The 12,106-nt window shown below is 47.1% G+C and overlaps 1 protein-coding gene across 13 annotated transcripts in view; it reads left to right on the top strand.

Annotated features, from left to right (window-relative positions):
* Positions 1–11,709, top strand: part of SDK2 (sidekick cell adhesion molecule 2) — a 346,988-nt gene extending 335,279 nt beyond the window's left edge. For 4 of the 13 annotated variants that reach the window (XM_083489775.1, XM_083489778.1, XM_083489770.1 and 1 more), the window contains 6 exons: positions 235–399; positions 537–677; positions 2,499–2,570; positions 2,994–3,132; positions 3,255–3,402; positions 9,257–11,709. In XM_083489775.1, the coding sequence (XP_083345901.1) occupies positions 235–399; positions 537–677; positions 2,499–2,570; positions 2,994–3,132; positions 3,255–3,402; positions 9,257–9,610 (1,019 nt within the window). In that variant the 3' untranslated portion in view covers positions 9,611–11,709. The remainder of the gene's footprint in view (positions 1–234; positions 400–536; positions 678–2,498; positions 2,571–2,993; positions 3,133–3,254; positions 3,403–9,256) is intronic. The other 9 variants (XM_083489771.1, XM_083489772.1, XM_083489782.1 and 6 more) reach the window with 3 other exon arrangements.
* Positions 11,710–12,106: the final 397 nt, after the last annotated feature.

Raw genomic sequence — 12,106 nt, 5'->3', positions numbered from 1 at the left:
AGGAAGCAAGGGTTTTCTGTATATATTCAGCATTATGGGTCCCCTCATTCACTTCCCAGGGCGGTGGATATGACTTATTTCCCCATGCTCTGTGTGTGTGTGTGTGTGTGTGTGTGTTTGCAATGAATTTATAGGCGCATAGACACACACATGCATTTCCTGTTGCAAATTCACTTGGTTTCTCTCTCTCTCTCTCTCTCTCTCTCTTTCTCTCTCTCTTTCTCTCTCTTCTAGATGAGGGGCTCTGGGATATTCTCATCAAAGACATTCCCAAGGAAGTGACCTCATACACCTTCAGCATGGACATATTGAAGCAAGGTGTCAGCTACGACTTCCGGGTCATTGCTGTCAATGACTACGGCTATGGGACACCCAGCTCTCCCTCCCCATCGGTTTCAGGTAACAGAGGTGAAAGTCTAACACTTCCTCAGGTCAGGGTCACTAAGCCCTGAGCAGAGGCTATAGGAAACAATGTGTGTGGGTGGCCTTTTAGGGAAAGGGTGTCTGATTGCTCCATGCTGCCTGCTGTCTTGCAGCCCAGAAAGCCAATCCTTTCTATGAGGAGTGGTGGTTCCTGGTGGTCATTGCTCTGGTGGGACTCATCTTCATCCTCCTGCTGGTCTTTGTCCTCATCATCCGAGGGCAGAGCAAGAAGTATGCCAAGAAGTCAGACTCAGGTGGGTGCTGACAACATCATATTGTGATGTCCTTTCCCCCTAATTAAGGCTCTTTCCTTTGAGAGTATTGAATACGAACACAGTGGAGAGATTTCGGTAGCAGCTCTGTATCCCATGTGGAGCACAGTAGTGAGTAGGTAGCAGGAAGCGACACCGTACATCCCACTGGTCCAACAGCCTTAGATTTGCTCCTTGTTGCCTTCTTAGCTCCAACCAGGAGATGATACTCCTGCCTGCAGCATCCTAGCTACAAACCTCTTCCCCAAGCCAATGGCCCACCCATGAGAATTCCCACCCACCTCTTCTTGGATGTTATATTCTTTTGTTCTCCTTCCACGCCCTGGTCACTATCCCAGCTAGCATGACCAAAGCCCAGGGATTATGAACACTAGAGTCCAACAACATCTGGAGGGCATCGCATCATCAACTACCCCAATCTAAGCTAAGACTCCTGAATTCCCATTACCCAATTAAAATTGAACCAGCTCCCTCCGTCACTTGAGCAGGGTGAGGGAATCTTAAATGCAAAACCTAGCTTTAAGGGTTCTTCAGCTGACTGGGATTTACCCTAAGAACCCCCCTCTCTAGTGCCTGCATGTGGTATGTTGGGGGTGGGGTGGGGGATGGAGTCAGTGACCTTGTTGACGCCACTCCAAGCTGACACTTAAAATAAATGGCTTTGTGTCCCAGCCACCGCCAGAGGCAACTGCAGAGGTCACCAGGGCAAGGGAACGCGACTGTGTTTGCTTTGCTCTAATTGTGAGGAAAATCTGAGCTTTCCTCTTAAATAAGGGAAATGGATGGGAGAAGTGGAGTTTGTGTGGGGTGGCATCTTTGGGAACAATGGCTTGCAATAATTGTTTGCAAGTCACTTTCCTTGTATGGGTGCACACAGCTGCAGGGAAAGAAGCTTCTGCGTCATCACACGTGTAGCAGTTTTCAAACACATCTGCATGTGGCAAAAACCATTTTCATGCAATATGGTGCTCACAAGGGGTCCCCCCGCTCCCCACCACAACCTTGCAGAACTATGTAGAACAACTGATGTTTTGAATTGGCCCTTAATCTACAGCCTTAGAGATATACGAAGTCATTTTTAACACGCTGGGCCATGTGTCCAAAATATCATCTACTCTTGGCTGGCAGGGGCTCTCTGAGGTCACAGGCTGGAGCATTTTAGCCCTTGTTGTCAGGAGTTGCCAGGAATTGAACCTGGGAACTTATGCATGCAAAGCATAAGCTTTTCCACTGAGCTATTATCTCTGCCCACCTATGGTCCCACCCCAGAGGCCTTCAGAGAGGACTGGGAGGGTGTGTGGTAAAGGCAGAAAGTGACCTTTGCTCTTTTGCTTGGGTAGGAAGAATACATTTATTTCTTTATTTTAACCCTGCTCTTCAGCTGAAAAAGGCTGTCAAATCAGTTTACAGTAAGATGCTCCCTGCACTCAAGCTCAGGAAAGGAAAGGCGATTGAGGAGGGAGGAGGGGTAAAACAAACACAGGCACAAGTTTTTGGCTACAAAGTTCTTATATGTGTTCATTCTGGCAGGGAGGGATGTAGCAAGCTCTTGCTAGAGGCTCCTTCTCTGGCTGGTGGATGGAGCCATGGATTCCTGTTTCCATGATGTTCTTCCAGGGAGGCAGGGACGGGAGCCACCCAGCAGCCCTTGGTCTCCTGGCCAAAGGCCCGGGCCCAGAGGATGCTTCCCCTCTGCTCTGCAGCCTCTCTGCAACTAACCTCTTAGAAAGCTCTTCTCAGCGCTTGAAACCAAGAGCATATGAACTGCTTCTTCAGTTCAAGCAAATTCTTAACTCACTTTAGCTCCTGTACTGTTCCCACGGAAGATCTCAAAGAGGAAGATAGTCAAGGAACAGTATGTGGATTTTCCCAGAGGTACAGTACAAGATGTGCTTAAAGTGTGTGTGTGTGTGTGTGTGTGTGTGTGTGTGTGTGTGTGTGTGTGTACACACAATGTGGGAGAGTAAGTTTTGCTCCCCTAAAATTACCCTTACAGGAACACCTAATAATCTGTGCCTTTGATGTACTTGGCATAGCCTCAAAAGGCTGTACCTAGCAGTTTATAGAGGTGGAAGCCGGGCACTTTTTCACCCAAAGGATTTTTGTGCCCCCTTTTTGTTTCCACGCCATCATTTTTAAATCCTTGAATGGCACCCCCTAAATAAAGTCAGGAAAACTTTAAACAAGCCATTGAGCTTTGTTCTCTCTGGGGCGAGAATTTGGCCGCTGTCTCTTAGCCACTAAGGAATCCTAAGATGATGACGTCTTCTGTCCCCTTGGCTTCCCCCTCACCCCTAGGGAGCAACTCCAAGTCAAATGCCCTTGGCCACGGTGAGATGGTTAGCCTGGATGAGAGCAGCTTTCCTGCTCTGGAGCTGAACAACCGGCGCCTGTCCGTGAAAAATTCCTTCTGCAGGAAGAACGGAATCTACACAAGGTACCAGAGGCTGTGCCCGTATAGTTGCAGAAAGGATTTGGTGTGGGGAGAGGGACCGAATTTGGGAAGGGCAGTTCTGCTCTCCTGCGCTAAACACTTTCCCTTTCTGAACGGAATCTCAGAGCTTCCATGTCTCTCCCGAGGTCCCCGCCAAGACCCAGCCCCGGCTCCCTGCACTACTCGGATGAGGACGTCACCAAATACAACGACCTCATCCCAGCTGAGAGCAGCAGCCTCACGGAGAAGCCCTCGGAAATCTCTGACTCGCAGGTGAGCCAAACAGAAAGGCTGGCAGTGGAGACATTTTTGGTTGAACTAGATTGAGGAGTACTAAGGTTGTTGCAGAATTGCAGCTGCAGAGAGAACAGGTATGGAGCCCCTCCAGCATAGGCCAAGACATTGGAATGGTGAGAGGTTTAGAAGGGCTCCAACTTCCTGTATGTGTATGCCATACATACATACATGCACATGGCTTACCCCAAAGAATCCTATGAAATATAGTTAACCCCCTCAGAGATCTACAGTTCCCCAGCCTCCTTAACAAACTACAGCTCCCAGGATTATTTGGGGAAATCGTATGCTTAGAATGCACTTTAAATATATGGTGAATACACAGCCAGAATCACCGAGAAAGCATGGGCTTTGCAAGAAGTGCGCACAGCACAAGAGATGCTGCCATGTGACAAAACGACATTGTCAGGTCGCTTTGTCCACAGGAGGCCTCTGTACAAGATCTTTCACTTCACGGAGCTGTCAGAAATGGCAATATTCTGATTACGTTTGCTGCTAGAAGTACCAGGGGTTCCAGGATCAGAAACGGTTTCTCAGAAAAATGGGGGGAAAGAGGCCGGGGGTGGGGGAGAAACGAGTTCTCAGAAAGCTAGGTGGCAGAAGGTGGCGGATATCCATCTAAAATGAAAGAACACAGAAAATTTGCTAGATTGGGGCCCATACACACTAGGATCTACAATGGACCAACAAAAACCAGCCTTTTCTTCTTCTGGTGCCAATCATCAGAAAAACAAGTTGCAAGGATGGTTTTCTTCTCCTTCCTTGTTTTTGCAAACTTGATAGCTGTTGGGCTGGGATCCACCACAGTTATTTCCCAACCACAGGGCTCCACCCCAGGCCTTGTACAGATATTAGAGTTTCCCATTTCAAGAGCTGGCAGCTGCCACACTTGTGTGTGTGGTGGTGATACCAAATCCAAATTAAAAGATGCAATTTATTTCTCTATGACAGTGACGGAGGTGGGTGGGAAGGGAACATGGGGGGGGGGGTCAGAGAGGGCTGTTAAAAGAATTTATGGGCCACAAACAAATGCAAGTCAGGCTCCTATCTTGAGATTTAAATGGGGGGGTTGTTGTCCTGTCAGTGGGGTGAAGTAGGAGCACCCTATTAAAAAGGTTTTGCTTGTTTTTAAAAGCCTGCTGTTTCCACATTGCCCAGGCCTTTACCAATGTGCTCTGCTTACCCTCTTCTCTTCAAGTTTGTGACTGTGAGTACTGGAGGAGTTTTGCAAAGCAGGAAGGAAAATACAGTGGTACCTCGGGTTACATACGCTTCAGGTTACATACGCTTCAGGTTACAGACTCCGCTAACCCAGAAATACAGTGGTACCTCGGGTTAAGTACTTAATTCGTCCCGGAGGTCCATACTTAACCTGAAACTGTTCTTAACCTGAAGCACCGCTTTAGCTAATGGGGCCTCCTGCTGCTGCCGTGCTGCCGGAGCACGATTTCTGTTCTCATCCTGAAGCAAAGTTCTTAACCTGAAGCACTATTTCTGGGTTAGCGGAGTCTGTAACCTGAAGTGTCTGTAACCTGAAGCGTATGTAACCCGAGGTACCACTGTATTACCTCGGGTTAAGAACTTTGCTTCAGGATGAGAACAGAAATTGTGTTCCGGTGGCGCAGCTGCAGCAGGAGGCCCCCTTAGCTAAAGTGGTGCTTCAGGTTAAGAACAGTTTCAGGTTAAGAACGGACCTCTGGAACGAATTAAGTACTTAGCCCGAGGTACCACTGTACGTCCGTCCCCCCCCTTGACAAATTGCAGAGTGAATTCTCTGAGCAAAGAAACTACCCATGTCCTCAGTCCTGGTTGATTCAACTTACTAGACAGCCAACCTTCCTGAGGCAAATCTGGTGTCTGATCCCTCTACCTCCTTCTGGAGAATGAGGCGGTGATCAGAGGCACCAGCTGGGTACTAGTAAGGGAGAAGCAGGCAGACATCTGCCCCCCAAAAGTCAGGACTGGGACACATTCAGCTTGTTGCAGCCAGGCCTTTCTTCCCCTTGCCCTGTTGCCAATAGCAACAGGCACTAGCAGTTCTGAGGCTGACAGGAGTTGGCAACCCTGCCAGGCTATAACAAAATGGCTCCTTTGTCCTCTTCCTTAGAAACAGAACGCTGGCCAAGTGGCCGGGGCACCCTTAGTGCAATTAGGCAGGCGGAGGAATTGCTGCCATGGTGATGTGTCCACGCCGCTAATACAGCTAGGTGCAAATTTCTCCAGGACTGATCATAGGCCCCTGACGTAAGAGGGCATGAGGCATGGTTTGTACCCAGCCAGCGCCCAACAGAAGGCTGCAGAAGAGCTGGGTGTTCTGGTAGCTCTGTCAGCGGCCACTGCAAACGGTTGCTCCTCAGAGCTGTCGTGCCAGGCACTAGGATTTCCACAATGCTGCCATGTACCATATGTCCAGCTCAGCAAACGATTTCATTAATATCTGAGATTTGTAGCTGTACTCGCAGGCAGCTCTTCCAGCAGTCGTAACGAAAGATTCAGGGGTGCCTGGAGGAGCTGCTTTAAAATCGGGCTGTTTCCCCAAAAACGAGAGTTGCCTCTTAATCCGGAGTAAATGTGTTGATGTGAATGAAGATCCTGGCATTCTGTGGTATTGCAAATGCCGCGTGATGTTGGAGGGGATAGTCAATGAGGCCCTGGAATATCTGGGTTTCCCACTGTACCATGGGTGGCAAACCTTCCAGATGTTGGTACTCTACTTCCCATCAGCCCCAGCTGGCATGCGAGTAATGAGATTATGGGAGTTGTAAGCCGGGAACATCTGGAATTCACCATCCCTGCCTGATATACAAAGTGACTGTGAATTGGAATTCACCTATTTTGTCCAAGTGTGATCCTAAAGTTAAGCATATATGAAACTTGTGCTTCCAGAACATGTAAAAGACTAGAGGGGTGGGGCATCTGAGGCCTAGATGTGCTCAGAGACCTAGTTTTCATCCTTTCTGTGTATACATCTGGCCTTGCTGCTTTATATTGTACCCTTCCTGTCTCTGAAACAATGACCCATCATACTTCTCCTGCCGTCCCCCCACTGTGGAGATGCGTGGCACACAGCTTCAGTTTCCCTCACCTGGGCCTAGAGGAGCCCCCTTCTTTCTCTCAGCAACTTCCTCCACCTCGTGGGTCCCCCCTTCCTCCACCATCATCCCTTGAACTGGTGGAATGAGTACTTCTGAGGAACGGCTAAGAGCTGAACTGAGCTGAAAGCTGCCACTTGATCTCTTCCCTGGCTAGGCTGTGGGTTCTCATGAATGGTCTCTATTGTGCTTCTGCAAATGGAGAAGCTGAATTCAATTAGGGAGAGCAGAGGGAGAGTTGAAGGGAGGAAAATGAGCCAAGTCTGCCCTGTCCTGGCCAGTCCCCCCCCCCCTTCCCTCTACATTTTTTTTAAACCAGATGTTCCCATAGATGGAATACTTGGTTACTGGCCGATTACTTTTGGAAGTAGAAAAAGAACGTGTTGCTATAGTGGCTTGAGTTGCTGCACTAGGGATTTTAAAGCCCACCATAATTTCAGGAGTTCTTGAAATCTTAAATTGTCAAGCAAAGGGCATGTAAACATCTCATTTATTTATTTTTAAATGATGAAACTTTCCCATTATATTGAGTGATGTGAGCTGTAAATGCTGTGTAAAGGAAGTCTTAAAAGTGGAGCATGAGGATGAAGAGAGAACCAAGAAACTAACTGCAGGTTATCCTTGTGATTTGGCTCATTTCAGCCTCTAAGACTGGCAGTAGAGTTACCGTATGTATCACAGGTGGCAAACCTTCCAGATGTTGGCATCCCCAAACTCGGCCCTCCAGCTGTTTTGGGACTACAACTCCCATCATCCCTAGCTAACAGGACCAGTAGTCAGGGATGGTGGGAATTGTAGTCCCAAAACAGCTGGAAGGCTGAGTTTGGGGGTGCCTGCTGTAAAGAATATGGCTGCCATTATGCTCTGCTAAATTGATTTGCATCATTACTTATCTCCTGTTAAAAGAAATAAGCTAGAGACTGCCCTTTTTGCTGAGCCAGTTCTTTCTTCCTTTCCTGCTTATCTCATCTCTTCCACCCCTCCCCACTTTTCCTGCTGTCCTCACACTGATCCATAGCCTGTTTATAGTGCAAATAATCCTGAAACATGGAACAATGATTGTATTCCCCACATTTCTGGAAAAGAGAATGCAGAAAGCAAAAAAAGCAGTTTCCTCTTAGTACTGTAACCAAATGACAGAACGCAATGTGTTCATTTAGGATAGTCAGCTTAATCAAAATTGTTTGCAAATTAATCGCACGCAGCAGTTACATCAAGATGAATTTCATCTTCTCTAAATTTAATTGTCAATAACTTTTAGAGATATTGAGGGAAGTAAACTGGCAATCTAATTTAAAAGGAGCTGCCCCTCATTAGAAGGAAAGTCTGTCTCTCATATTTCCCTTTTCATTCCCCATTAAGGTAACGTTGCGGCTAATATAACAAAAAAGGAAACAACTGTGCCTTTCATGCACAGCTCCATTCAACTTGCTGCTCACCAGTGAAATTTGCCTTTTCTAAAGTAGAGTGGTACCTTGGTTGTCAGACAAATCAGCTCCCAAAAGACGCAAACCCGGAAGTAAGTGTTCCGGTTTGCGAACGTTTTTCAGAAGCCGAATGTCCGACGCGGCTTCCACTTGAGTGCAGGAAGCTCCTGCAGCCAATCAGAAGCCGACCTTGGTTTTCAAAGGGTTTCAGGAGCTGAACAGACTCCTGGAACGGATTAAGTTTGAGAACCCAGGTACCAGTGTATTTACTCTGATGACTAGAAGGCATATAGTTCAGTCCTAAACATGCGTACAGAAGGAAACCCTATTGAGTAAAATGGGACTTAGGGTGGAATTCAATGTTGCATTTCAGCTTGACAGAGGGAATGATTCCCCCCTGTCCTACCCCCTCCAAGCTGTTCTGGGGTTCTCCCAAGCTCCCCAAGAGCCAGTCTCAGAGGGCTTGGGGAAGGAAGGTGGGAAAGCCCTGTTGTGCAAGCAGAGGTCCTTGCACAGACCTTCCATTGGTGAGGCTTGTTAGGTTAATCCTGCCCTGTGTCCAATATAACTGGGTATAGAATTACAACACTTGCATACCTGGGTGGTGTGTGCATGTTCAAGTCTATTCATACAGTAATAACATGCTTCTCAAAATTTGTACATTGATGGATGGATATGTTGGTTGGTTGGTTGGTTGGTTGGTTGGTTGGTTGGTTGGTTGGTTTCCAACAGTTCCATCCCATGCACACAATACAAAGTATTTCCCAGACGGCTTACGATTTAAAACATTTTTTTGAAAACCCAATTATTAAAAAGAAGCAAAACTCAAAACAGAGACATAAAAACATAAAAGATCACCACAATGCTAGTGGAACTGATAGACCAAGAGCAGGAATAAAAGTTGCCCAGATTTTTAAAAACACTGCACATTTACCGTATTTTTTGCACCATAACACTCACTTTTTTCCTCCTATAAAGTAAGGGGAAATGTCTGTGCGTGTTATGGAGGAAATGCCTACGGGTGGCATGCCTACGGATTTTCCTCCTCTAAAAACTATGTGCGTGTTATGGTCGGGTGCGTGTTATAGAGCGAAAAATACGGTATGTTTCACAGGGTGCAAAAGAAGGGCTTTGCACCTTTATACAATATACATGTGTGCTTGGGCCCAGGGTCTTTTGCCTCACCATCCCCACTTCACACAAAAAAATAAAAATGTTCCCGGTTTCATTGAAAATAATCTGGTAACCATACCCTTGGGTCTAATCCAGCGGATATCTTCTAATGTTCTTCTTGTCTTTCCTTTCCCTCCACAGGGAAGTGACAGTGAGTACGAAGTGGATCAGAACCAACAGAAAGCCCATTCTTTTGTCAACCATTACATCAGCGACCCAACTTATTACAACTCATGGAGGCGCCAGCAAAAGGGCATCTCCCGGGCTCAGGCCTACAGTTACACAGAGAGTGACTCCGGAGACCCTGACCACTGCCCAATGTCCAACAGCACCAGCACCCAACAGGGCAGCCTCTTCCGACCCAAACCCAGTAGGACTCCAACCCCACAAACCCCAGTCAACCCTCCCAGCCAGCAGAGCACCCTTTACCGACCCCCCAGTAGCCTTGCCCCAGGGTCCAGAGCCCCTATTGCTGGGTTTTCTTCTTTTGTTTGACATTTCTAAAAGAGAGAAGAAAAAAGAGAAGAAAATATGGCTAAAGAAGAACAAAATAATGGATATAATAATAATAATAACAATAATGAAGAACATTTCGGGTCCAGAATTATTATTATTTTCAGAGGCAATGAGAAGATCATGTGGGAGACAATCAGTCATAGTTGAGTTTGGAATCATTGACTGCTGCTGCTTCTAGTATTGCACAGTGCTCTTCAAAGGAACTACCTGTTTGCAAACATACACCTGGAGCAGGACAGGAGATGTGCCTGTTTTCAGGCCTAGAGTTGAAGGAAGGAAGAAAGAAAGGCAACAGGGTAAAAGATTGGGAGCCCCAAAGCTAAGACAATGTTTGGTGTTGCAGACCACCTTCTTGCAGATCAACGTTCTAGGCAGGCAAAGAAGTAGGGAATTGATGTTTTTCAGAATAGTCTCTCGGGGTTTGATTTTGATTTTTTTATTTTTGTTCACCAACCAAAGCTCGGAGGGGAACGGGTCAGGGCTCCACAAGCTGTAAATATGAGCCACTTGGACTGCTGCAGCCAGTGCTCCAAGGAGCTCAATGGCAGCACCTAGTAGCGTGTTGTCCATAGGAACATGTTCTCAGTAACTAGCAACTGGCCAATGAGAGAGAGGCAGACTCAAGAAGACCCACCCACTGCGATGTCATGATGGTTCTTTGGGGGAGCGGCAACAAATGCCGAAGAGGAATCCCAGTCTCTGAAGCTTTCTTGAATGGACTATGGAGGATTAGGCTGGGCGACCACCACCTATGTTCAGACCAGCTTTGCCTCCACTTTGCTCTTCCACTCACCTCTGGAACAGAAGTTAGCCGAGCTGAAAAGCGCTGGCCGGAGACAGTGTGGTTTCTTTTTATGCATTTTGGTTTGAGGATAGGAGAGTACGTTTGAGAATCCTTGGGTGGAAGCTGTAGAATTCAAAGGAATCAATGCATTGTCACTTGGCAGGAAAGAGATGCTGTCCGTATCAGCCCGGTGGAAAGCGCTCTCCCCCTGGCTTTGTCGGAGAGCTGAGCACCTGCAGCCAAACCAAGCCACGAGGCAGAATCCATCCCACATGGTTGGATAGTCTCTCAGCGCCCTGATTTCTTCTCAGTTCCCCTTTTTCCCCATTCACTTCATTGGACAGGGAGAGGGCAAGGGGGAAGCCCCCATCCAATCTAAGTGCAATTCGAGGGGGCGTTCAGGGAAAAGGAGATAAACTTGATATAATATAAATGCTGCACAGCCCCTTGGTACTGGCTTTAGAATGGACAACCTCAAGAGGCTGAACTGATGCCTCATTGCAGCGTTTTCTCTCCTCCTCCTGGTATCAAAACTAAACTTTCTCCTTAGTTCCATAGAAAAGGAGAGTTTGTCCCCAATTCCCCTTTTATATAGGTTTTTTATTATTATTATTATTCACAGCACACAAACATTTAAGGTGGGGAGAGGGAATCGGAACAGAGTGGGGAGTGTTGAGGAAGTGATGCATTGAAAGTGATTGTCTATCCCTCTCCCTGTCTCTCTTTGTTTTGCTATCTTTTCGAATTCTGTTTTAGCACAAGGGTTATGGGGGAGGCAGGTGGGAAATTATGTTTTGTTTCTTTTTGGCCTAGCAGAATACACACATGCACACACACACAGAGTGCCTACTGAGCCCCGAGATCTGCAGTGGCCATCTCCCCCAACCCCCACAACAGAGTTGTGGGCTAGAGCAGGGCTGGGGGTCCTGTTGCCCTCCCAATGTTGTTGGTCTACAGCTCCCCTTCGGCCTCAGGCAGTATGGCCCAGTGATCGGGGATGATGGGAGTTCGAGTAGCCCAACAACACTGGAGTGCTACAGGTTCCCACTCGCCAGGGTAGAGCAGACAGAGCTCAGGAACAGTGGCTGAGCAGGTGGGGGAGAGAGGAAAAAAGAAAATATGAGCATTATGCTCTAGCTGGGTTACCTTCTTTCCTGGAAGTACTAGGGATATAGCTATTTCCATTATAACCCCTTCACCCCATGCCTTTATTTGCACATTGTTTTCAAAGCCTGGTTTACAAAGAATTGAACCTGGCACATAAGGTCCTTTTAATAAAGAATCAAAATGCAAATCATACAATTTGTGGGGTTGTTTTGTTTGCTCGTTGTTTCTACTCTGCTTCTTACAAGAGTGATCTTGTCGTGATTTAACAGTTGATTTGTGAAGTACACTCTTCAACAGGAATGGTTGCAAACTGTTGGAGCTGTCAACCCAAAGGAGCAAGCCATGAAGTTGTTTGATGATTATGGTAAAAGCATCCTTGGGCTGTCGTTTGATGCCATAGGAGTCGGCGGCCTAACTTAATTCAAAAGAAGGTCAAACAAGCTCATGCCAGTATACTTATACCACTAATAGTATTAATGACAGGCAGATCAGCCATTCCCTCAGCTCATGTCTGTCCACCCCTGAACCCCTCTATGCTTTCTCAAAGTTTTGATTGAACAGAGCTGTGCCACTTGCCATGTCCA

This window comes from Podarcis liolepis (genome assembly GCF_965112155.1).
Source record: "Podarcis liolepis genome assembly, chromosome: 2".
Lineage (NCBI taxonomy): Eukaryota > Metazoa > Chordata > Lepidosauria > Squamata > Lacertidae > Podarcis > Podarcis liolepis.
The sequence above is the reverse complement of the archived record's forward strand: the minus strand, read 5'-3'. Positions and strand labels throughout refer to the sequence as shown.